Genomic DNA, 25,472 nt, shown 5'->3' on the forward strand with positions numbered 1-25,472 from the left:
GTTACCTTTGGCAAACAAATAATATAGATGGCAACTCTTATTGTATATAATCAAGCAAAATTAATGTATATATATATATATATATATATATATATATATATATATATCTAAACAAGAATTGGGTAAAAAATTGGGTAAACACATTGACATTTGTATGGGCAATATATTCAAATTAATGAATGTCACTCTACATGGATGTGTTACTGGTTTAATTTGTTTAACATTTATTTTGTTTTATTTCCATTTATAGTATACATTTACTATCAAAATGTGTAGTCAAAGGGAGATAACTACAACACACTTAAAACTGTTTTGACAGCTCAGCTGCCAAGCTAATTAATTGTTATAGTGAACATTATATCACATTTCACCATCATAACTCAGTCACGATTATTGAAACACAAATCCACTGTAACAACAAAAAACAGAGAATAAGCAAAACATGTTTGAAAAAGAAATGCATATGTATACAGAGCTGATACATTCCAAACATTGTAAGCAATACACAAGCTTTATTATTATGATGTGAATAGAATTTAAAGATTATTTCAACAGTTTCTTGAATTATGTTAACAGTTTCTTAAGCTCCCTGTTTTAATCAGATACATTTATTGAATCTGTGTTAGTCAATTGCTATTTCAACTCTGAAAAGTTATTTTGATGTCTACGTTAGCACACTGTGCAAACATTTACAAATGTTTTACAAAGCGTAAGGGAACTTTTCCTGTAGCTGGATAGATCTTTGCTGCATGACGATAAGAAAACTAACATGAAATTAGCAGCATATATCAAGATTCCAAATATTGCTTGGAAATTTAATTAGATACAAAACATAGCAACCAGCGGGTTATCATTGACCATTTCATTTTTTAGCTGGCAACTTTTGAGAAAACAAATTTTATAACCTACTGACTATTCAGTACTGAAAGTTTCGATGATCGTGATTAAATCGTGATCGTTGATAACAATGATAAATGGTGACACAAAAACATTGAATACTAATCATTTATATTTATATTAAGTCATGATGTGTAGTGAGATATACTCGCAATTAAAGGGAGATAACTGTGGTATACATAAAGCATATTTGATATAATACAATTAATTTCATAGGAATGTGTGCAAATTTATTTTCCCAAAAATATCGAAAAGAAAGATAGAAAGAGTGTTTTAACAAATATGTCCACAATTAAAATAAAATGCCAAACAAAATACTCGATATATCTGATACAAACGTTGTGTGTACATGTTCACAATTTAGTAATAAAAAGTTGAATTAGATATATTTACTTATAAACTAGTTTATATATTTTCGTGATCATAAGAAACTACGATTAAAAGAAGAACTAAGCTATTTATACCAATCTATTTCAAATTATGAACTAGATACACTAAGGGATACAAATACGCTTAGCCTAACAAACAGTACTTTAATGAAGATTACATTGTTACCCATTTAACGTTATGGAAACAAGTCGAACTCTATGTGAATTTACGAGATAATTAGTTTGTCCTCATTTTAAACACGTCATTGCTTTTTGAAAGAAGATCAAAATTTTAAACCTAATTAAAATTTTGATCGACGTTTGCATATTCATTCGTGTAAGCATGTAAATCGAAAATAAGTTATTCTATACCACTGGCCTTTTTAAGTTGACGGTTGGTGACCAAACATATGACACCTTGCTTAGGTACAGTTAAGCGAAAAATTAGAGAGAATAAAAGAGAAGAATAAAGCTTCGCGAATCATTCAATATATTTTTCTTGGTAGGTCTGTGTACAGCTACACCAAACTTATGAAGAGTACAACTCAACTTGTCATATAGTTATGTATATATGCCACTGACATTAACAAATCTCTATACCAACATGGATAACTAGAGTTCTGTCAGGACATTTTGTATGAAATCAATTGCCAGCTCGTATGGAGATCGCATTCATATACATTTCCTTAATCCAACAATAAATATTTTACTACCATATCATATTTTAACCGGTTCGGTTTGTAAACACATTGAACGATTTTATGTAAATATTGTCCCTCCTTCAAGGTCGGTCCACAGAATGTGACTCTTAAACTAGAAAAAAGATAAAGAATATAAGTTCAGGACATTTTTTCACCTCAGGGAATTTCAGATATAGTCTATCATCTCATTCGATTCCACAATGATATATGAAAAAGTCCAGTTTGGTATGACAAGTGACAGCAGCAATCTAATAGAGTAGAGGGAAATGAGTATCCTTAACTCCAGAGTCTCCTGTAACGATTGATTACACATGTATGACTCGTTATTTTTTTATTGTCTAGACTCAAAGCTCTCGATAAGCAATTACAAATGTAATGTTGATTAATTACCAGCATATAAAATGACAATATGCATTGTAAAATGGTTCATATTTGACGCAATTTATAGTGTAACATTCTATGGGGAGTGCTTACATTTTGTAATGTATTTGACATTGGAGGTTTTAAACATCTCATTGCCAAGTTTTATAGAAACTTTATTACGTATTTTGGTGCTATTTAAAATCAACAATGTTCGTACTTACATGCTGGATAGTCTTTACAACACCGAATGCTGCTATCAAACAATGTGCTGCTGTGTGTACCTGTACCTCGGCAAATTAATTACAATGGTTTTTATCAGTTCTAAGGTTTCCCATGAGTTAACACAACTGAAACTCCATATCCCTTCATTGAGTAAAAAATGTCATGTCACTTTCTGACTGAAAAGTGTGATGACAGTTTTTTTTATATCAAAAAAAATAATTGCCCGGCTAAAATGTGTCATCACAGATTTGTTTTATTAAAAAAGAATTTGCCCGAAACCTTTCGATTAAAAAGTGCCATGACATTTTTTTTAAATAATGAGAGGCCGCTCTCGACCATCGTATTGAAGAGGCATAGTAACTTGTAACTTGATTTCTTTTACTGTTTTATCTATTACATTCGTTATGGTAATACAATAATCGTTACCATCGATCACAGGTTGTTTTAAATCCATTTCAACCATCAGCAATACATTTTGTTGGTTATATTTTCAACCTTTTGGTAAAGAAATATATTCCTGGGTGATGTTCAAAACTAAACTCTGCCTACGTTCGGGTATAAACATCCTTGATACTCCAGGGGTTTCTATCACTTACGGTCTCTTCAGATCGTAAGTGATAGGAACCCCTGAAATATCGAGGATGCAGTATAATCAGCAGACCAAAAACGGAAAATCTGTTACAGAAATACATTTTCCCTCTTCTGAAATGGGGGTTAAAATAAAAGAAAAAAAATGTCTCTGTTATTTCAATCAAATTCGCTTTTTTTCACATTGCATAATTAATAGTTACTAAAACAGTTGGCTGTGTCCTTAAGGCCTTTACTTCAGTCATATTACATATCATGATAATATACGTATAAGGTATTTAATGACCTTAAACAGATGGCGAGATATGGAATTGGAACAACCATGTTATGAAAGTTTACCATTATAACAATAATGTATTAAAAGGGATGTCTTGTTTCATAGATTAATAATTACAATAAATGAAATTCATCCTTGATCTGCCAGTGGTTACTTCCACTCTCAGTCTGTCACTACTGACTACGTCATTGTGAATCTGAAGGCATTTCAGTAGAAAAATAAACTGACCAATCACAGGTCTAGCGCGTGTACAAAGACTTACTCTGAAGATTACAGAGAGCTTCGACCAACAAAGTCATACAGTGTACTGTTATTCGATTATGATGATGCATAATAAAGGATCAAACTAACTGGCTTATTTGTTGTCACACTTAGAACCGTCAGATTTGCTACGACATAATCCAGGTGTGGATAGTACCTGTAACACCTGGCATATCAAGGATAACAGTACATCTACATAAACAGTATAAGGTGACGTGTTATGTTTACCTGATCAATCGAGAAAATGTCTCTTTTACATTATCATTGACTATGATTATTAATATTTTTTCAAATTAAGGATGTTTAACTGAAGTAAATACGACAATAAATATCATTCGTTTGGTTTAAATTAATTGACGAAAATTACGAAAATGCATTTAACGTTATATGTGTCATGAATGGGCGAAAGTTTTTATATGTTATTTTTTCCTCAGTGATCTATATAGCTACATGTTCTATAATCATTATGTTTGATGGATTAAGTCCGACTTGTATGATTTGTATGATTTGTATGATTTGTATGATTTGAATGATTTGTTTGATTTGTATGATTTGTATGATTTGTATGATTTGAATGATTTGTTTGATTTGTATGATTTGTATGATTTGTATGATGTCTTATATACATTAATAACAACACAGGCGAACTTCTTGTTTTTATGCCTTATGTATGTTTATATGGAAACATATCTACAGAAGTCCCTTTACAATTACTAATAACACTGTGAAAATGTGGACTGATATTGTAGACCACATCTTGGCTTCATGGTTCGACCATAGGTTATCATTTCACCGCACTGTAGACGCACATAAAATGAATTTTGGCAGTATTGCTAAAATTCATTCGGAATTCGTATTTGTCTGTGTAATAACAAAATTTGTGTGTGTAGAATAGAAAAAAAAATATGTATTGTTAGTATAGTTTTCAACATTTTGGTGATGAATGAGATTAAAAGCTCTTGATCTTTCAGTAAGAACACTATAACACATATAATTTATATAATAAGAATAAATATTTCAAAACAAAGGTATCATTCCATCAGGAACGAACGATTATGAAATGCCAATTTATTATGACGACATAATGTTGATAGCCATGCCTATATTTATATTTAGTAACAGGTCTTTCCCGCTAACTTAGTAGAGTAGGTATACGTACATAATACACGTCTGAGATATCTGACAACACACATACCAGAAGGGAGGTAGAGCATATAACAGAGAAAAGGTATGTATACTCAATTTAAGAGACAGTATTGGATAAGGAGGATATTAACAAACACTGAATTAATATTCTATTTTCTTAACTGGTACATATAGTTCTTGTACATGTTTTAAAACAACATTCACCGTCAGATGTTACACGTGTACACACAACCAATGTGTCAGTGTAACGATTTTGACATGAATATCATTAAGTGAATATCGTAAATGTAACGTCGACAGATATGTATGTCTCTTTCTGTGTACTTACGTGTTGTGGATGGTCGTGGCTTAACTTATAATAAGGGAGTGGAGGGATTAAGGGCTGAGTACATAGAGGATAGTCGAATAGTTTAAGTACACAATATAAACTGATGTTATAAATCATGCCAAGATCACGCTTGTGTTACAAAATTATAATTGTAGATCAAAGTCCATTGTAGATAGATTGTAGATACACAAAAATAGTATTGTTAACATATTGTTGATATAATTAATAAGTATTAAGCTTATTCGTCATGTATCTGCGTATATAGGTCGTTTGTTGGTCAAATACGTGTATATATACCAATGATTTATAAGTCTCACTTATAAATCCTTGTTATATACTAAACACAGCGTCAATGGTCGATTGAAATAATGGTCGACAAACAGGTTACCATAGCCTGTTAAACTTGAGTTTAACAACCATAACCCTTTAAATACTGAGTTCCCTTACCATAGCTAAGTAATGTTGAGTTCGCTTATCATAAGCTAGTAAAGTTTAAATGATCTTACCACAACCCAGCAAAATTTCACAAACCATAACCCCATGTACCCGATCGGGTATATTAAGCACGAAGTAAAAGCAGTGGTTAGTACACCCACGGAATGTTTACCCACTGAACTGTAGCAACACAATTATTTAGTTATTGGTTATAGTCTCATATTTAAAGGACAAAATGTTTAGAATAATTAGAATAAATAAAGAAGCATTAAATTTTTTTATGCCCTTTTTCACCAACGTTAGGTCAGTCTACATCACATTATTCTTTTACACAGCAAACTTTACGACATTTTATGCATTTATTTCAGGATAATGCATCGATTTAATCATTAAGTACATTAATATTTTATTTAAAAGTCTTTGTAAACGTTTCAGATTAGACATCCAGCATATTGCGATGGCCGCAACATGTTGACTTATAGAAGGGATTTCCAATCCAGTAAAATATTTCCAAGAAAGAAAGTCAAACGAAAACTATCACATGGAAAGTGAATTATCGAGGCTTGCAAGCTTTTTCTCCTTTCCTTTTAATTCCCCAGTGTCTCCTACCGATCTAGTGAAAGCAGGCTTTTATTATGAGGGAAACAGGGATGAGGTTGTCTGCTATAAATGTTCATTTAAGCATCAGGGCTGGGTGAAGGGGGATGTCCCATTTTTGATCCATTCCACGAAGTCACCGCTTTGTCCACTTGTCCGAGGTGGTGATACAGAGGAAGTCACCACTGATCCGGATGACTTGATTCACCAACTGGAAGCGGTTTCCATATCAACACCGAATGGTGCTACAGGTGGTCACGTGGATTCGGATACATCTATAAATAGCTATAGTCATCATCAGCAGAAGTCCAACAATCACCAACCATCTTCTTTAGATATCACACCAAACCATGATAGAGAGATATTTCCCCAAGAAAGTCATGATCGAACTAGCACTGAAGGTATTCTTCCCCATAGTAGTATTAACGACACGGCACCACCTAGGACCGTACAAAATACTAGCTCGGGTACCAATAGTACAGAATATAATGAAGGTACGTCCTCCACCGCTTCACATCCACTGGTCAGTGGTAACTTGGTCGAAGACTTGTCAATTCCATTGGTGCCAAATGAAGAACTAGTAGAGGAAATTGAACAAGAAGAGATTCCTGTGGTAATGGAACCATTAGGGATTACTGAATCTAAGCCGAAATATCCCAAATATGCTATATTAGCTACACGACTTACAACATACCGGAACTGGCCAAGCCATCTGAATCAACATCCAGAACAGCTAGCAAAATGTGGACTATTTTATGAAGGTAGGTCATTATATAGCTGGAAAATATGTCAGTAATATGTGTATTCTTAACATTTATTAGATATAAATGATAATGAAGATATACATTTGAATGCATACAGAGTTATAAATGTATAGGACCAGGTGCTCCTAAAGCGAAACCTCGTCCTCTAAAGCGTCAGATATAGCATGCTTGATAAACATAATTATCAACAGGAAAAAGATTAATATTCTGCAAATAATTCTTCATTTGCTTTGATTGGTTACGTACGTGAATTAGATCACATGTTTAATTTTAAACTCATTGATCATCACATCATCTTTTACTCTGCAGGCAGTTATGACTATGTGCGATGTTTCTTCTGTGCCGGGGGGTTACGAGAATGGGAGCCTCATGATGACCCTTGGGTCGAACATGCCCGATGGTTCCCTTTCTGTACCTTTATGCGACAACTGAAAGGCGACCGGTTCATCATGGACGTCCAATCAGGGAAGATCACTTCACAGCTACAGGTAATTCAGCATTTTACTCTAATACTGAGTAGATAGGTAATCACGCAGACAAAGTTTACTATAACACTACTCAGCGTAAAAAACGTTCCGCACAATGGATCAATACTGTGGTCAGTTAAATTAAACAAACAAACAAATGAAATGGGTTATGTATGGCCGATAAAAATCAGTTATTTTTTTTATTTTTTGGTTTAGATTTCTGCGGCTTCACCGCCTACAACTGAGACTAACCCTACAACGGATATGGACCATCCCGCTGTTATCAGTGTCATGGCAATGGGATACTCGGAAGGCAAGATGAAGAAGGCGCTAGACGTGTTAAGAAAACAAAATGGTATAGTTATTTTCTTACACATACACATACGCGTCATTTAGAAACAGGATATAAAGTGAAATTGCTTAGTACGTATTTTCTCAGTCACTGGATTAAGAGCATTTTGATAGAATCTGATTTAGATGTATGAAGTTCAACGTTTTTTGTTTCTTTATCTTTTTAGAAAAATCGCTCACTGCTGAAAACTTACTGCAACTTGTCTGGGACCTAGAAGAAAGAGGTGAAATCAATGACGAAGACGACGAAGAAAATCAAAACAAAACATCAGAAATTACAGGAAAAGCAGGATATGATATCGGTACATCCGGCTCCACCAAATCCGGGAAAGTCCGGGATCAAGTGCCTAATAGCAGTGCACTCGACAATGTCAAATCACAACTGGCGGAGGAACATTCTTCCGCGAAAGGTAATTACAAGTGGCATAAGTTGGATGAATACGTCCTAATTTCATAGTATAAGAGAGCTATTATGATCCGTTAAAAGTGGTGAAGATTTCGTACAAGACACTTAATTTGTTTATTCCAAAAACCACAAACCATAACCATTGAGATTTGATTGTTATAATTACTTCACCGATTTCACCGATTTCACCATTTGCGGCTTTATTTCTCAATGCAACATATTGACGTGGACGTTAAGCCCGTTTGTAACGTCGCCTTCTATTGGACGATGTAGTTGTCCAGTAATTTATAATGACTGTTTGTAACGTCGTCTTCTATTGGACGATGTGGTTGTCAAGTAATTTATAATGGCCGTTTGTAACGTTGCCATCTATTGGATGATGTAGTTGTCCAGTAATTTATAAGAAAAAATATTTAACCAGTAGACGTTTTTATGGTTCATTGTATCATAAAATACATCATCAGCACTTACTACTTTAATGCATTCATCAAGATCATTTTCTGCGTTTTCATTTCCATTTACGAAAAAAATATCATATTCTTACATGTACATACCAATGCACAACTTATTGTAAAATGACATTTTCGTTGCAGATATCGAATCTCTTGCCAACGAAAACAGGGAACTACGAGAACAGAAGATATGTAAAGTGTGTCTGGACGAGGAAGCTAGTATTGTGTTCTTACCATGTGGACATCTGGTCACGTGTCCTATGTGTGCATCACCATTGGTCAAGTGTCCAGTATGTCGGACCTACATCCGGGGCACGGTCAAGGCTATCATATCATAAGAGACAATTTATGTTATGACACAGCTACACGTGGAATATATCCATTTTAGGACCAAGTAAAGTAAGATATAGAACACAACGCTACAAACGTCTTAATGAAACATATGTTATGTTGATTAAGAATAATTTTATTTATCATTTCATTATTTCATTTCCATCAAAGTTATATCATTTCTGTAATGAAATTCCTTTTGGTTTTTGTTATCCAAAGTTGTGATACCTTATATGAATGTTATTGGTTAATTATTTATTTATTAACATCGTAATTAAAACCTATTGCAGCTTTTAGGTTGATCCGTATACTGCTAATTATAGGGAAAGAATGTTATATTGTTATTTTCCATGAATTTATCTAATTTATTCTAATTTATATAAACAAAGATATATTTTTATTGTGTTATTTATTGTGCTTGTTATCTGTAGATTTTAATTTCTCGGATTTCTTTCTATGAACATAAACATTCACCTGTATCATCAACATTTTACTGTTTAAGCTGAGGTTCTCTATTAGAAATTTTACCTCATTGACATTTTACCAGCTAGATATATGTTCTGATGTAAACTAGTTAAAAACAACAAACCGCAAAATACATACCATCATACAATCATTATTGTATACAGGTAAATGTAACTTCCTATGCAGGTATAATTACAAACCACAAATATGTACTATTATACACTTATCAACAAAAACAAAATATGTATGGTGCTCTGTTATGATAGAATCAGTGACCTAAGATATATGTAATGAATGGAAACGACATTCTTGACATAACTATGCAACGATTACAGATATAAACTACATTATGTCATTCCGCATGCCAACTGCATTACTATGTTACTCTTTTAATACAAGGATAAGTACATGTGCTATCCACTACACGAGTCAAATTTGTTCTATCTAATAGAAAATCCACAAGCTTCGATGATTTTCCAAATAAAATAGACTGTATCTAATTTGAGTATCACAATGTCACGATCTGTTGTTTACATAGTTACAATCGAAAAAGGAATAAACCTACTAAATCATAACACGGAAAATGTATATCCGGAATCGTGTTGTTTACGTGACATTTGAAATTCGGAAAAAACATGCATTTCATATGTTATTACAAAAATAGTAATATACATCCGTAAGAAGACATTGTGTGTGGTTTTAAAACTTGTTTTATAATGTGCATGTTTTATTCTAATACTTTCGACCTCCACTCACCATTTATCTTAACTTGCCCAATAATAGATATTTCGTAAATGTGTTTTCTGGTATCTAATATTTTATATTATATGAACGTATATGTATTCTGTAAATTGGCACTAAATGAGCCTAGCTGTCGATGGGCTGTTAAAATAAAGTAGTATGTTCGTTTTGTTAACTGATCAGCATTGCCTCGAAACTATAACAATCTGTTTTGTTCACACTGCTGGACTAACTTCTTTGCTTCATGTTTATCATTTAAGTAATTCTTATCGCACAGATTTAGGTTTGTAAAGCTCAGTGTTGCCTGGAATATAACTTTACATTTAAATTACATCTTTGCTACATATAATCCTAGAGACTTATGTAGATGAGATACGGTCATAAAAATGATAGGCGACGTGCCAACTATTCTATTGAAATATTTCAATCAACCCTTCCCAGAATGATGAAATACAGTTTTATTGTTACGTGTATGTCTGCTAATGTTATCATTATATCTAGGTGTGAGAACCTTTATTTGTAAACAACTGTTAACTAATACTACATTCTTACATTTGTACTATAACGATACATAACATAATTACTACACAGAACTACACCGATTTGTAGACACAGAAACATAAATAATGTACACTTATGCTTACGGCTAAAAGAAGAGTATATATTAGGGCATGAGATGAAATTCGGCTCTTTTAAAGAACTAATTTTCTACATAAAACAACTTATCACCAGTTTATACCTTTGTAGATCTGTTCCTTTCGAGAAAGATCATTACATTCTAGTCTTTAAAACAATATAATGTTTACATAGGCTGGGAGCTAAGTGATTTTGGTCTGTTTGGTGTGACCGATGAGACGGCTGGGAGGTGTCTTCGACAGTATAGTATATACTTCAATAAGAAAGGTTTATATACTGTACTCAGGTTGACAGACTATCTGCCTATACACCTACCTTATTGTAAATCTCACTTAGTAAGCGATGAGCCGGAAAAGACAAATCCTCTTACATCCCATCGTAACCATTATCTAGTCTGTTTATATTAAAAACACACGAGATGGAACAGAACATCAATAAGCCAAATATGTATGTTACATATGTTTAACTCTTGTGGTAATAAAAAATTATAATGTGTTCATAATCACAATGAATCAGAAAGAAAATTATGTAAATACTCTGTACTTTTAGACGACGAATTCAATGTGTATTGTAGTATGTAGTAGATAAATTGAAAAATAATCCGTATAATCAATTTTCAAAAGTTCTGAGGTACTATTTAGATATACCTTTAGATATATTTAGATATATCAATAGTTAAATAGGATTCACAAATTTTGTTATAATGCTTAATAACAGTTGTCAAAACATATTTTTTTCAGTTTAACATGTATCATATAAAATGTAGATATTATATTGTGTGAAATACAAGTGAAAATGATTTATTTACAAAGACACCTCCAACATAACAAACATTGACAACATTGTACATGTAACAAGATTTTGAATCTGACCATAGATCGATAAATGACATTGAGTCCATTGTAAGTTTTATAATTAGCTTACGTCGAACTAATGACTATATTTATGAATGGTTAATATATATGCATTACCTATCATGATCGAACTTCAAAGATACCTGTATACGTCAGAAAATTGCTGTTTGTGTTATGTCAAAATAAATAGTAATAGCCCGGTAACTAACGCCATGGTAGTAGAGTGCTGTTCAGGTGTATGTGAAATGGGTATTAGAAAGATCTATCAACACTTTATTTTAGTCTTTTAGTAATTTTAGGGTATTTTTGGATAACTTAAATTACAACATATATGGTCATAAGAACACATATTAAAGATTTGGTAACGGCGTATCGTGGTCTGATATAAGATATTTTTTCATGTTTTTATCGTTTTCAAGACACTCAAATACAAAACAAAGAATTATGGAAAGAGATGAATGTATAAATCAAAATATGAACTTCTGTACATATGCTTTAAAAATTATTAATACGGGGGTTTCGAGATCCTAAAACGTAGGCCGAGTTCGATTTATTCCACCTTAGAGCGATTGTGACGTCACAATATCATGTCACAATCACTTGATGATGGAACTTGTAAATTGTCCTTTACCAGCGTCGTTTTGGTATAACGAAGCCGATGTATTATCTTAATAACGTGTTCAGATAACGTTTATTGGAACGTGCGATGTATTTTTGCTGTGAACTACGGGAATGAACAAGTCTAATTACTGCATAACTAAAACGTTTTATCAAAACCTATGGCCTCAATATCTCGAAACAAAATTAACAACTTAAGTCAATATTTAAGTTATTTCTATAATGTAATCTATGTTAATAATTTTAGACTGAAGTTCGTTTTAGACTTTTTGAGTTTGTTTCGAGAAATCGGGGCCTGATCTGGTTATCTCACCCGGTCACTTTGAATGGCATAGGGTGAACTACTTGACCCACTCCACGAATTATCACACTTCAGTACACCAACGTTCACGGGTGAATAATTTAATTTCATACGTTACACTCATTTCTATAGGTTAGATCTTTGAGGTTATTTTTTCATAGACCGAAAGAATTGTACGTCACGTATTATGACGTCATAAACACAAAACTTTTTCGCGGGGAATTTTAAGAGCGGCACAGTCATTGGTCAATCTGGGTTATTGAATAAGATATCAATGCGCTACATCCCCAAAAGATATTGAGAATAATGCTTAAATATTTTAGTTAAATGGGATGTGTAAGTAGTATGTCAGTTTGACAGAGGAATGTTTATTTAACATATATTCGAATACACGCATGTGTTGCTGTGCAGAAACGGATATTTCGCCATTGTAAAGGGAGTGTTTTTATTAAATAATAACCCTTAAAATTTCTTAATCCTATCCGTTTAACCAGGCCTACTTTCTTGTAGACCCTAATCTTCAACAGAGCTCTGTATAACGTCTAATTTGATATAACGACCATTTATAGTTGTCGCTTTGTGGATTTATAGACATGTACTTAGCATTATATACTTTAACTGGAATAAGTTTGGTTTTGGTAGTCAGTGTAACTTCGTTATTTCGAACTACATTTGTACGCTAAAGTTTCGAATTAAGCGATAAAGTGTTATTTAATGTCTTCAAGTTTTATGGTCATAATGATACGCTGTTATATATAACGTTATCATGTTTTGGGTAACTTTTGGTGCTATATACTTACGTAGATACTTCTGTGTAGACTGTTTTATCATGCTGGCATTTCAAAGTTTACAAATAGTTATCAATGTTTATTACTATATACAGTGTAGAGGGTACTTCAAATTATGGTTTTTATTCATAACCTTGTCAATAATGGTGTTTTAGCCTTCAAGTCACTAACGTATATTTTATTTATGATATATGCTGTATCACGAGTATGGTTTTTTTTACATAATAATTTTGTTATTCATCTATTAAGTTCAAAAACGTGTTTGGCATTGTTTTAATTTTTTAACCACATATTGACTAGAATAGATATATACGTGTTTAAAAGATAATCAATTTACATGAAACTTGGAAACTTGGTACATGCTATGCTATAACGTCCGTCAGTCTTTCAATTGACTGTCCGTCAAATTTCACTTCTTCTAATGAACAAGTTCAACATGAAGTAGTAGTTCATATAGATTTTATCAATCGTTATATGTTTTATTTGGACACCAGACATTCAGTCTGAGCCTAGGGTATGGATATCACACATGCAGTACTAGATGATCTAGTAAGGTACAAAAAGTTTAATGGAATGAGTCGACATTTTTTTAGTATTGATATAAACGACTCTGTCGACAGCCATGTTAACGTGTAGTATCCATAGTGATACCAAATGATGACCTTAACCCAGGGGCTTTTAAGTATTTAAGTTTAGTTTTATCCTAGGTGTGCGTTTAATATAGCTTGAAATATAAAATGAATATACAAATGTATTTGTTTTGTTGCATAGTCTGTGATATCCCATAAGAGTAATACAGGCCCTTTGTGGCTTTTTGTTGATGGGGCATTGAAATTATATTAAAATGTTTATCTTTAATATTATTGCTGCTTTATTTTTCTGAAAAAAAAGTCTGTATAATTTGTCGAATATAAGAAGTTAAATGGACATCAATACTGCTTGAGGAAACTTTTCAGGTCGTTCTTGAGTTATCAATTTATTTGGTTTTTTTAGGTCACCTGAGACGAAATCTCAAATGACCTATTCTAATCGCCTTTTGTCCGTCGTCGTGCGTCGTGCGTCGCGCGTCGTCCGTCGTGCGTCGTATGTCCGTAAACAATTTACATTTTCGACTTCTTCTCCAAAACTGCTGAAGCAATTTCAATGAAATTCTGCGCAAATCTTCTAAAGCATAAGGCCAATCAAAAGTGTGAATTATATGGTCCCCACCCCCCCCCCCCCCCCAAGGAGCTATGGGAGGAGCCAAAAGGGGTAAAATTGACTAAAATTTCAAAAATCTTCTTCTCCACTCACAGATGTGAGTGAATTAAATACCCTTCATAGATAGAAAGGTCCTAAGGTCCTGAGTTAAATTGTGAATTGTGAATAAATTGTGAATTATATGACCCTGGGGTCTCAGGTTTCCCCCTGGGGAGGGGGTTAAGTTTACTATAGTTTATATAGGGAAAACACATTTTTGAGTATTATTTGATCATTTGTAATAGGAAATGAGTCAAATATTGTCCGAATTATCAGTATGAGATCGCCATTGAATCCTATTAACCAATTTTCCATGACTAACCCCATGGGGCCTGAGGGGCGGGGTCAAAAGGGGTCAAATAGGCTATAACTTAAAAAATCTTCTTCTGAAATTCTGGAAATGGTAGAATCGCGTACTCTTCATAGATAGAAAGGTCTTGAGGTCCTCTACAAAAATTGTGAATTAAATGACCCTGGGGTCTCACGTTTCCCCCTGGGGAGGGGGTCAAGTTTACTAAAGTTTATATAGGGAAAACACATTTATGAGCATTTTTTGCTCAATTTTCATTGGAAATGAGTCAAACTTGTTAAGAATTATTAGCCTCATTTTAATATCATATTTATTTTGGTCTTGGTCAACCCCCTCGGGGCAGAGGGGCGGAGCCAAAAGGGGCAAATAGACTAAAGCTTTAAAAATCTTCTTCTTAAATACTGGAAATGATAGAATCAAACAATCGTCATAGATGGACAGGTCTTAAGGTGTTTTATGAAAATTGTGATTTATATGACCTTTGGGTCTCTAGTTTCCCCCTTGGGAGGGGGTCAAGTTTATATAGGAAAACACATTTATGAACATTTTTTGCCTAGTTTTCATAGGAAATTAGTCAAACTGGATTAGAATTATTAATCTGAAATAGCATTTTAACATCATATCCATATTGGTCATGGCCGACCCCCAGGGGCCAGAGGGGCGGAGCCAAAAGGGGTCAAAATGGCAATTTCAAAAATCTTCTTTTTGAATTCACAGATTTGATGGAACCAGATACTCTTGATAGATTGAAAGGTCTTAAGGCTCTTTACAAAAATTTGTGAATTTCATGGCCCTGGGATCTCAGATTTTCCCCCCGGGGAGGGGGTCAAATTTACTATAGTTTATATAGGAAAACACATTTAGGAACATTATTTGCTTAGTTTTCATAGGAAATTAGTCAATCTGGGTTAGAATTATTAGCCTGAGATAGCATTTTAACATCATATCCATATTGGTCCTGGCCGACCCCCAGGGGCCAGAGGGGTGGGGCCAAAAGGGGTCAAAATGGATAACATTTCAAAAATCTTTCTTCTGAATCCACAGATTTGATGGAACCAAATAATCTTCATAGATTAAAAAGTCTAATTTATAAAATCACTGACTGACTTCAAGGGCCTGATGGGCAAATATATAGTGTTTATATGCATGCCTTTGTTTCATTCTGTATCTGAACTCAGGTGACCGCTAAGGCCTCTTGTTTTAAATTTAAATCCTTAATCTATCAACAATGTACACTTCAATTACAATATTGATTTATATAGAATGAATGAACCGCGTGATTGTGATTGTTGTATAACCTTTGTTTCTAAATTCTGTTACATCAAGTTCCAACTTTGAAATTTTCTCAATTCAAAAGGAAAGTAGAAATTGAATAGCTCACGTTTTAGTCAGACTGAAAGGCTGGTTTCAATACATGCACTCTTATCGAAACTGTAAGTTCACGTTATATTATGTACCATACTTGCATATGATTAATTATATTTAATGATTGTTTAAGATTTAATAGTTAGCTTCTTTTAAGGCTGATGGTGGAATTATAAAGTATTAAAGCGGTTAAACATCATAACTCTAGTAAGGGGGAGGGGGGGGGGTTAAATCATTACTGCAGAAAGTTAACATAGATAATACTTATGTGTAGTTTATTCAGATCCAAAATGATTCCATTTAAGGGGACAATATATCGATGAACTAAATAACCGAGCGGACACGTGATTCATGATTCAGTAACTGAGTAATTATAACGTCGTTGGGCTTGGAAATACGAAATGAAATCATCGTGGAAATGAAATAAAGTATACAATAGTGGTACACATGCAAGGGAATGAGTAATATCCGATATAGAAGATGTTAGCGATGATAAATAACGAGTTGTGATAATACACACGTTCTGCTAGTAGAGCCACCTCATTTGTAAGGAGGGAATTCCCCTGTACTATATTTAGCATTGAATCGCATACATATGCATACCGTTTCCATATAAGGAGGTCTTTATTCGTTACGTTATGATTGTACATTATTATACCATATTTAGTTTCAGATAATGTTTCCCTCAATTTTTTTAGTTTGGATGGATATAATATCTGAGCTTGCGGAAGGTACTGAGGTAAGTAAGGACCGAGGTTAGAAAGTTCTAGACTCAACGTAGATATTACTACAGTGATATGGTAAATAATATAAGGATAGGTATGGCACCAAGTTTCGTAATATATCACGCCATGATTACCGTATGGGGATATCACTTTCTCAACTTTGTTTGACACGAGATGATCACGGTCCATAACACCATCAAATCTTTATAGCCATTCATAATACCTAAAATCTAAATATAACTAATCCATTCATGTTTTTCAATGTGTGTCAACCATTGACACGACTTTCCATTCACAAATTGATTCAAACAGTCACGCGGTGGCCACGTGCTATTATATAAATACTTACTAGGGTATAAATTAGAACTAGAACGATATTGCATTTGAAATATCATCGTCCTATTTTGTAACTTACACTAACGTTATAGTTTAGTCACCCTAAGTGCAGAATGGCCAAACCACAAAGTAATTGCAACATAATCAATTCAATTGCGTTTAGTTACTAGAACATGAGATAAATAACATATAAAAAATCGACCGTTTTCAGATAAGAGAAAATGTGTATTTTAAGGTCAAAACTTGTACGTCAAAAGCGAAAATCAACTAAAAATCATTTTGTTTAATATTTGGTCATTAAATATTTTGCAGTAACGTGCCTACAAAAACAGCTTTGAAAATGATAAAAATTGATGAAAATTTTGAAAAGGTAATACACAGTTTCTAAAGATAGTTTTAAGATTTTTCCACTTTTTGGGGCGAATTGTCTTGATATGGTACATTAAATCACACAATTGAAAAAAAAATTGTTTTTCTCAATTGCAATAATGGAACAGGTAAATCCATTTTCAAAGAGAAAATCATGAAACCACTATTTAACATTGCAGCGAAATGTGTTGGGCGAGTTGACTTAGATGTAAAACATATTAGTCGGACGATCTTTAGAGGCAATGCAAAATATCTGCTGTGTACCTTGTACTTGTTTAAGAATACCGTATAATCATTCCTCAGGTGATCGATGTGTGTTCTTCTATCTATTTCAACGTGTATCCTACTAGGTAAATAATTCGTCCAGCTATAATGTACCTTTTAAGACAACAACTAGCAATCGAGAAAACAACCGTGACCGTTAAGGGGCATTTTAGTAAGATGTTTTATCCATGGGAACGTATATCAAATTCATTACAATCCGGTTCAATCACCCCGGTTATTTAACAAACAATCGGAATTCCCTGAGAAGTATAAAACTAATTTTTTCCCACGACCTTCGTCAAACTTCATCTGTGTTCACAGGGAAACATTGCAATAGAGATATACCGTAACATATTGAATCACCACATACATTACACAGTAGACATTATTTGACAATGCACCCGACAACTAGCATAGTAAATATTATCTAATTAGATACTTACAAACGTTGTCTGACACAAACAAAAGATATTATAGTAACACAAAGACTTACTACCCTCCAAAAATAAACAAATAAATAAATTGATTGTTTCATCAATTAATATAAACAAAATGTGAAAATAAGCGAGACATGTCTTCAATGATAAAACATATTACCTCCTTGAACAGATCAGGATTGGTTATCTTGTGATAAGGTTGTATCAGAAACATCAGATACATACCTTTTTGATTGTGTACATTGTTTATGTTCTACTAAATAATTTGTCATTTCTTTCTTCACGTTGGTCGTGTTATTATTGTCGACACGTAATCCGCACTAAGTGTACCTCTACGGGAATATTATGTGAATTTAAATTTAATCATAAGGTAAGTATTTCAACACATTATCCCATTAATGCACATGTATTACTACCACCGCTATGCTCACTAAGCCTCGTTTTCGATCAAAGATGAATATTCATGAGCTAATATTAAAGCCGCATGATCCGTATCTTTCAGGGTCTGTAAAACAAACAATGACAAGATATGGTGTAATAGCCCTAAAAAGTTATGAACTTTCCCCAAATTACAAGTCTAGAAAGTTAAGAGGTCAAATGATATAAACATACAAAATTTTATTTTAGACTTATGCGCGGTCCGACAGAAAGTCAAAAGTTAACGCCTCCAAAGCTTAGAAACGCTACTTTGCGCATGTCCGGAAATAAAAGTTGTTTACCGCAATGGAGCGAGTTCTGCAGTGAAATCTCGCCGGCTTAGAATCAACTGCTGATTCGAAGTGAATAAGGAAATTATTTGACCTAAAATGTTCTGAATTGCTGAGAATATTAAATGGAAAACGAATTCGAGCTATGACAACAACTATGATTTGTGAATGATCTACCAAAACCACATAAACTGACTTCTCTTCGTCTCTATAAGGTGAGTGGGGCCCCGAAGGGGTAACAGTTATATTCTGTAAGTGTTTGGTCGCTTTTTGGAATTGGTACCATAGTAAAATAGAGATTAGAAATCAGGAAAAGTGTTGATAAATTGGGGAACATATAACAGATTTAATCTTGGATTACAACAGAAGCATTAATAGAGTCATATTATACGTGTTTCCTTAAAAGATGATCGCATTCTTCAGTGTTATACATGTACGATATACATGTAGCTACTGTTACAGGCTTACAGCGTCAGGAGTGTGATATCTTTTCCGATATCTATTTGTGTATTGATGTATATCAGTGATATATATCCTTTTACTGTATGTTATGGATATTACTGTATTAAAGAAGCCACTTTCAAACTTAATTCATCAGTGCTCGTGTGTATAAGATTGTATTTTTTTAGACTTACAGTCACTAAGTCACGTACTCGTTATCCTATCTGCTGGTCTAATTGAATGAAATTCACACCAATACATCATAAATGGTGTAAGTAAAGAATAGTAATTGACTTTTTAAAATATGTGTTTTATATTATGTCCAATATATTTAGGCTACATAAATTCTGGCACTAGTACTATTAGTACCATTATTCTTCACATGAAAGTGCCTAGACCCCTGTAATTCAAGAAATGACTAAATTAGTATTTAGTGAGGTTTGATTTTGATAAACGTGTTCAAAAAATGTGTAATTGTTATAAAATTTGTGTTTGACAGAAAACAATTGGAACTAGTTTGATTTACATGTAGGCTTGCACTGAAAGAATATGTACATGCATGTATACAGTATTTATCTATGTACATAACTGACATTTTACTCCACATTTTCTTTATAGAATATATGGGACCTTCAACCAGATGACAGAAGTGCAAGATGTGATGGCAGCTCGCCCAAAAATAAAAGGGAAAAACAACTACATGTATCTCTGAGATCAAAACTGACAGTAAAAAATAAAGTCTGTTTGTAATGTACCCATTATGAACCAGAAAGAAATTATTTTCAAGAAGGAAGGGCAGAACAAACCTAGCATAATTCTTAACTATTATCACCAGGATATTTTTCAAATTATTCATTTCTTCTTCACACAAATGAAAAAAGGAATAATAATGATTATTGCATGTTTACACAACTAGTGTGTATAACTTTTGAATAATTTATATGGGACAAGGATGTAATTCTAATTTATGAACAATAAACTAATTAAAATAATATATGTCATTTGTCTGAGTTGTTTAATTATGTAGTGTTCATTTAAGAAATGTTCAAATACAGAAAATAAATAGCAAACAAGACTGGAGCTAGATCAAAGGTTATTTGGGTCAAAAGTCAGTGTCAAATCTCAAGATTTTTGCTCTAAAGATATACATATATCCCTATGTGTAGTAAAAAAATCTTGTTGTTGTGTAATACACAGATTGCACATATATAAGAATATCCATATATATTTAGAGACAATAGCCTGTGGTGTCCGTTGTTAAATTGCATTATTCATTTTTGACTATTTTAAGTTGCAAAGTTTTGATTGAATTAGAAAGGAATAGACTGACAATAACTTAGTCCAGGTCAATCAAGGTCTACATGTACAAGCTCTTAGCAACTTCACTTAGTGTTTGGAGCAAGATCACACTAAAGGAATTAGGATTGCTTGAATATATAAAAATAAACTAACAAAATACAACTAATAAAGTTAGATTTTCCACCAGGTTAGACTATATACATACTAAAAAATGAATTTTACTGCAATTTCTCTGATGACATGATAATCACATGCTATGGTCAGCTTATTTGCTACTGGGTGCTATTTTGAACTCCAGTCATTTTTCTATTGACTTAAAATTCAATGCACAATATGTGTACATGACACTATACAATGCATATGAATGTGCTATTTGTGCATGAATATGATTGTTTAAGAAACATCTAGGTCTTTTATTATGCATGTTTCTGATTCGTTTGATTCAGAGGCAAATTCACGGCTGGACATCGTATTATATGGTAGCTATATGGTTCATTGGCAAGCTATCATGTACATCACAAATTTAACTAAGCGAGCTGTCTTCATTATCTACACAGAAAATATATACATAATTGCATGTTAGACATTCAGAACTTTTAACACACATTTAAACCGCCTTATTGCAACCTCAACCCCATTCTTCCTTTTATTTTTTTTTTTATTTTCTGTAATCCTTGAAATCATATAACCAAATGTTTATAGTTTCACCAGAAATTTATCATCATGTTTTTAACGAACATGGAGCTTTTCCAACATAAATATCAGAAATATACATACAATAACATGTATTAAGTTTTATACTCGTTTATGGCGGTACATGGTGATTTTTTAACTAATAGATATGTATGTATACATGTATACACATATGACATTGAACAAAAATGCATATTATGTCAAGTTTGCTCTCCGTGCTTATTTTACTTGATTTATTATTATATTTCATTTGGACCTTTATAAAACAAGTTATATGGTTATCCAAGGCAAGTCAAATATCGTCTGAGATATTTATTTTAAAAAATATCACCAGAGATTTACATGTAGAAAATCATTTTCGTCTCTATATAGTACGATGTGTCTTGTCTACTTCATTAGTTATCAATACCATTATTTATATATCTGGTACATTTTTGTACAATTTATTATCTTGTATTGTACGTTGTATGGTATCGCAACACGTATTTTATACGAAGTTTAATTACCGTTCCCACAAAAATCCCTCCAGTGGCCCCCGGAAATTAGGCAAAGCATAGTCAACCGATCGCCGTATTGTAAACACTCAAAATGACCGAATGGAAGTATTGTTTACACGACGTTAATGTATATATATTTTTCTGAGGGACTCTTTAACTTCATCACATAACAAAACATTCACTTGTTCATAATAAGTAACAAGTTCTTCCGTAGAAGTTCCTGCTAACATGAACGACACACTTTTGACTGGGCACGCCATTTCGTTTGGTCTGGAAAGTCACGTGATCGTCTACGATTGAAAATGCATATTCAAACACTCTGAATATCGAATTTTTAATCATTAATTTCTTTTGAACTCGGGACTTTTTGGGTGTGTAATTAGGGGAAAGTTGATAACTTTTTATAATATATGTACCCTTATTTTCTTTTGTTGATTTACGGACCCTGAAAGATACGGATTATGCGGCTTTAAGAAAGGTCTATACCAGCCAAACAGACTAAGATATCGAATGTAATGCTATCTGTATGGGATGGACTACATGTGGCGTCATTCAAACAAATTGTGTTGCACAGGTATAATTTATTTTACTTTTTCGTTAAGCCAGTTTAATAAGATTTTCATGTCATGACGTATGATGGTAGTTATGTTGGTTCGCTGACAAATTGCACGTTTACCTGTTTATGTTATTGCTGAACTCAGATGCGCATATATAATTTGTATAATTTGTATTTTTATGAAACATTCTGATGTCATTCACTGGTGCAATGAATGGTTATTGACAAACATACTGGTAGTTGATATGTTTACCTCTTTTATCTTATAACAATTCTGTTTACTAGAAAATCTGTAAATTATCCTATTGTTACCCTGATGCAATTTCTCATTCAAAAATCTATAGTGACGTCATTATATGGACAATACTGTGTGAATCCAAGTCTACGTGGATTCACCCAAAAGTTTGCAAATTGCAAAGTTTTTCATAACCCGGTGAAATTAACAAATACGTAGAACTAAGTATTCGATTGATTTTTAAGGGATTTTTTTCAAATTGATACGCAACACCAATATCTCCATTGTAACGTTTAATGATTCCCTTTCAATAACTTTTGTTTTCAATTACTTATGTAGGCCGATGTTTACTTTTATACTTCTTACCTACGTCTATTAAGTTATTATGCTGTAGAACCGGTCCACAAAGAAAAATAGGCGATTTGTTTATGGTTTACACTGCTCTTGTTAAGGATAGTTGATATAGTGTTGTTACTACATTTAGAGGCCATATGACGCCAAGGCATGCGGAACCCATATACACCCATTGACGTCATTATATTAGAAGGAAAATTATCTAATCCATACCATGTATATGTGTATATAAAAGGCTAGTCTAACCAAATATGTACACACAACTCTCACAATTACTATATGAACTTAAAAAGTAAAGAAATGAATCTATGTTGATATTATAAGCATCTAAAACGTGATCATTATGACGTCACTACTTTTGATGTGGACACGTGCACATCAACTAATCACCGTCAAAGTGGCTGTTCCATCTTAAAAGGAATACATCTCCGTGAATAAAGATTTTCTTTGTCTAACCTCCACAATGAGAAAGCTTAGAACCCCAAAATAAGTATATGATGTAAACATAAGCATTAAATTATTTTTTATTTAAACCTTTGGGCGATATAGATGCTACATGGTGGCAGACAAACAATTCATAATTTGTGTTGGTCTTCTTTCAGCCTATATTAGTTAAGAAATAAAACAAGGAGAATTTTCACATCTATAACACCATATTCTACTTGTACTTTGAACATGTTTACTCAGTAGGAATTTATATTAGTTTATTATTTGAATTTCTTTTGTCGATAGTTTTGTCGGCATTCTGAAAATCTGGAACCCTAACAAATGAAGTAGATATGTGGTTACGAAAATCCGGACCTGTTATCAGTTTAATTAAAGCCGACACTTCCTGTTCTGATAAGCACAATCCCTTAATAGGAAATATCGTATATAATATGCGTATTGATTATATTGACATTTCATTTTCTAAACCGGAATTAGAATGACGTTTATCTTATAACCTGTTTACAGCATCTATGTACTCCGGTAAACAATGCAGTGAGAGGTTAATAAGCGGAAATAACAAAGTACTAGGAGTTCCCACAGTGTGAAATCAGTAAGCTGGAGACAAGGATATACGTCCTTGGCTGGAAGTGACAATATAACACTTTGATGTTAACAAAACAATGTGTCGCATTGTACTCAGTATATCTTTCTGGGATTTTTGTTTGATTTGAAAATTAATTAAAATATCACATCGCATTAAAGGTTTATCATTTAAGATATTTCATATCACAAGTTAGTTTCCTGTGGAATATATAGAAGTTTGCAGATCGTTATCAACAAAATGCGTAATATCTATATGATATATTCATAATTAACTACTTATTTTATATAATAAAATATATTTCCTATGGATACTTGACTTAATAGCTAAGACGTTTATGGGTTTATTAGTGGAACGTTCTACGAACAGTCATATTATGATATTTGTATTGTTCAAAGATCCCGTTAAACGTAGGGTTTAATTAGATAGATATAATATGACTGGGGTATCATTTTATCAACGCTCGTGTCATCATCGCATTTTACTAGAAGTCTTAATTTTAGAAACGGTTGTAAACCAAAACCAATATACTTGAAGGTTTGTTTGTTAATTTTGGAAAACAGTCGTTATTGAAACATAAACAAATATAGTATAGTAATTACTTGTTACGTTTGACAACATCAAACAATAATAATTTACATGTCTATCCTTTCCAGCTTCGTTACTAATTAACAAGTTTACCATGGCGACTTCAAACATCAGCAAATGTATGGATCAATACCGTAAGTGATAAATCATGACCATGTAACTGGGAAGAGGACGTATCCTCTATACAGACATCTGGTAAAACCCAAGATCTCAAAAAAAAGATTATTAAAGTCCCATTATGTTCTTGGTGAATGGTCTACTGCAGTAGCTACTCAACAATATTCAATATGAATATTATATTTTCTTAGTTTTCTTCCAATATTCACAGTTTCGACAAGAATGCACATAAAAAATATATAAAAATAGAACACGTTTGTTCACGGATGATCACCAGGTAAATGAATGTCTGCTTAATACAGAGATATATTCGAGTAATTGTCTTTTCATGCTTATATTTTCATATAACGAATGTGAAAAATAATTTAAAGGTAAAAAGTAGTTTTATATACTTCGCTTAAAAAACGACGAAAAAATAAGATGACTATGCATTGGCATTATCTGTCAAACACATCTGAGGTAATGATTGTGACAAACCTGATTAACTACTGCATTTTTATTTTAATTATCTAATGTCACCATTAGGTTATTTAAAAAATATAACGGAATTTTAA

General features: G+C 32.8%; 1 protein-coding gene and 1 long non-coding RNA gene across 2 annotated transcripts; both read left to right on the forward strand.

Moving 5' to 3' along the window:
* The first annotated feature begins 4,865 nt into the window (after positions 1-4,865).
* LOC138328411 (baculoviral IAP repeat-containing protein 7-like) lies at positions 4,866-9,352 on the forward strand. The gene is made up of 6 exons (XM_069275212.1): positions 4,866-4,905; positions 6,022-6,944; positions 7,257-7,435; positions 7,631-7,769; positions 7,933-8,175; positions 8,765-9,352. The coding sequence occupies exons 2-6, from the start codon at positions 6,128-6,130 to the stop codon at positions 8,959-8,961; spliced, it is 1,575 nt and encodes a 524-aa protein (XP_069131313.1). The 5' UTR covers positions 4,866-4,905; positions 6,022-6,127; the 3' UTR covers positions 8,962-9,352.
* Positions 9,353-14,566: 5,214 nt separating this feature from the next.
* LOC138328417 (uncharacterized) lies at positions 14,567-20,541 on the forward strand. Its single transcript, XR_011209208.1, has 2 exons — positions 14,567-19,323; positions 20,168-20,541. It is a non-coding gene; the product is annotated as an uncharacterized lncRNA (long non-coding RNA).
* Positions 20,542-25,472: the final 4,931 nt, after the last annotated feature.

The sequence above is a fragment of the Argopecten irradians genome, chromosome 7 (genome assembly GCF_041381155.1).
Source record: "Argopecten irradians isolate NY chromosome 7, Ai_NY, whole genome shotgun sequence".
NCBI lineage: Eukaryota > Metazoa > Mollusca > Bivalvia > Pectinida > Pectinidae > Argopecten > Argopecten irradians.

What these genes read in the sequence shown, in the direction of transcription:
- LOC138328411 (XM_069275212.1), top strand. Translation starts at nt 6,128, where the DNA reads ATGGAAAGTGAATTATCGAGGCTTGCAAGCTTTTTCTCCTTTCCTTTT. An exon ending in AGATCACTTCACAGCTACAG is followed by an intron (nt 7,436 to 7,630) that starts GTAATTCAGCAT and finishes TTTTTGGTTTAG; the next exon opens with ATTTCTGCGGCTTCACCGCC. An exon ending in CGTGTTAAGAAAACAAAATG is followed by an intron (nt 7,770 to 7,932) that starts GTATAGTTATTT and finishes TTATCTTTTTAG; the next exon opens with AAAAATCGCTCACTGCTGAA.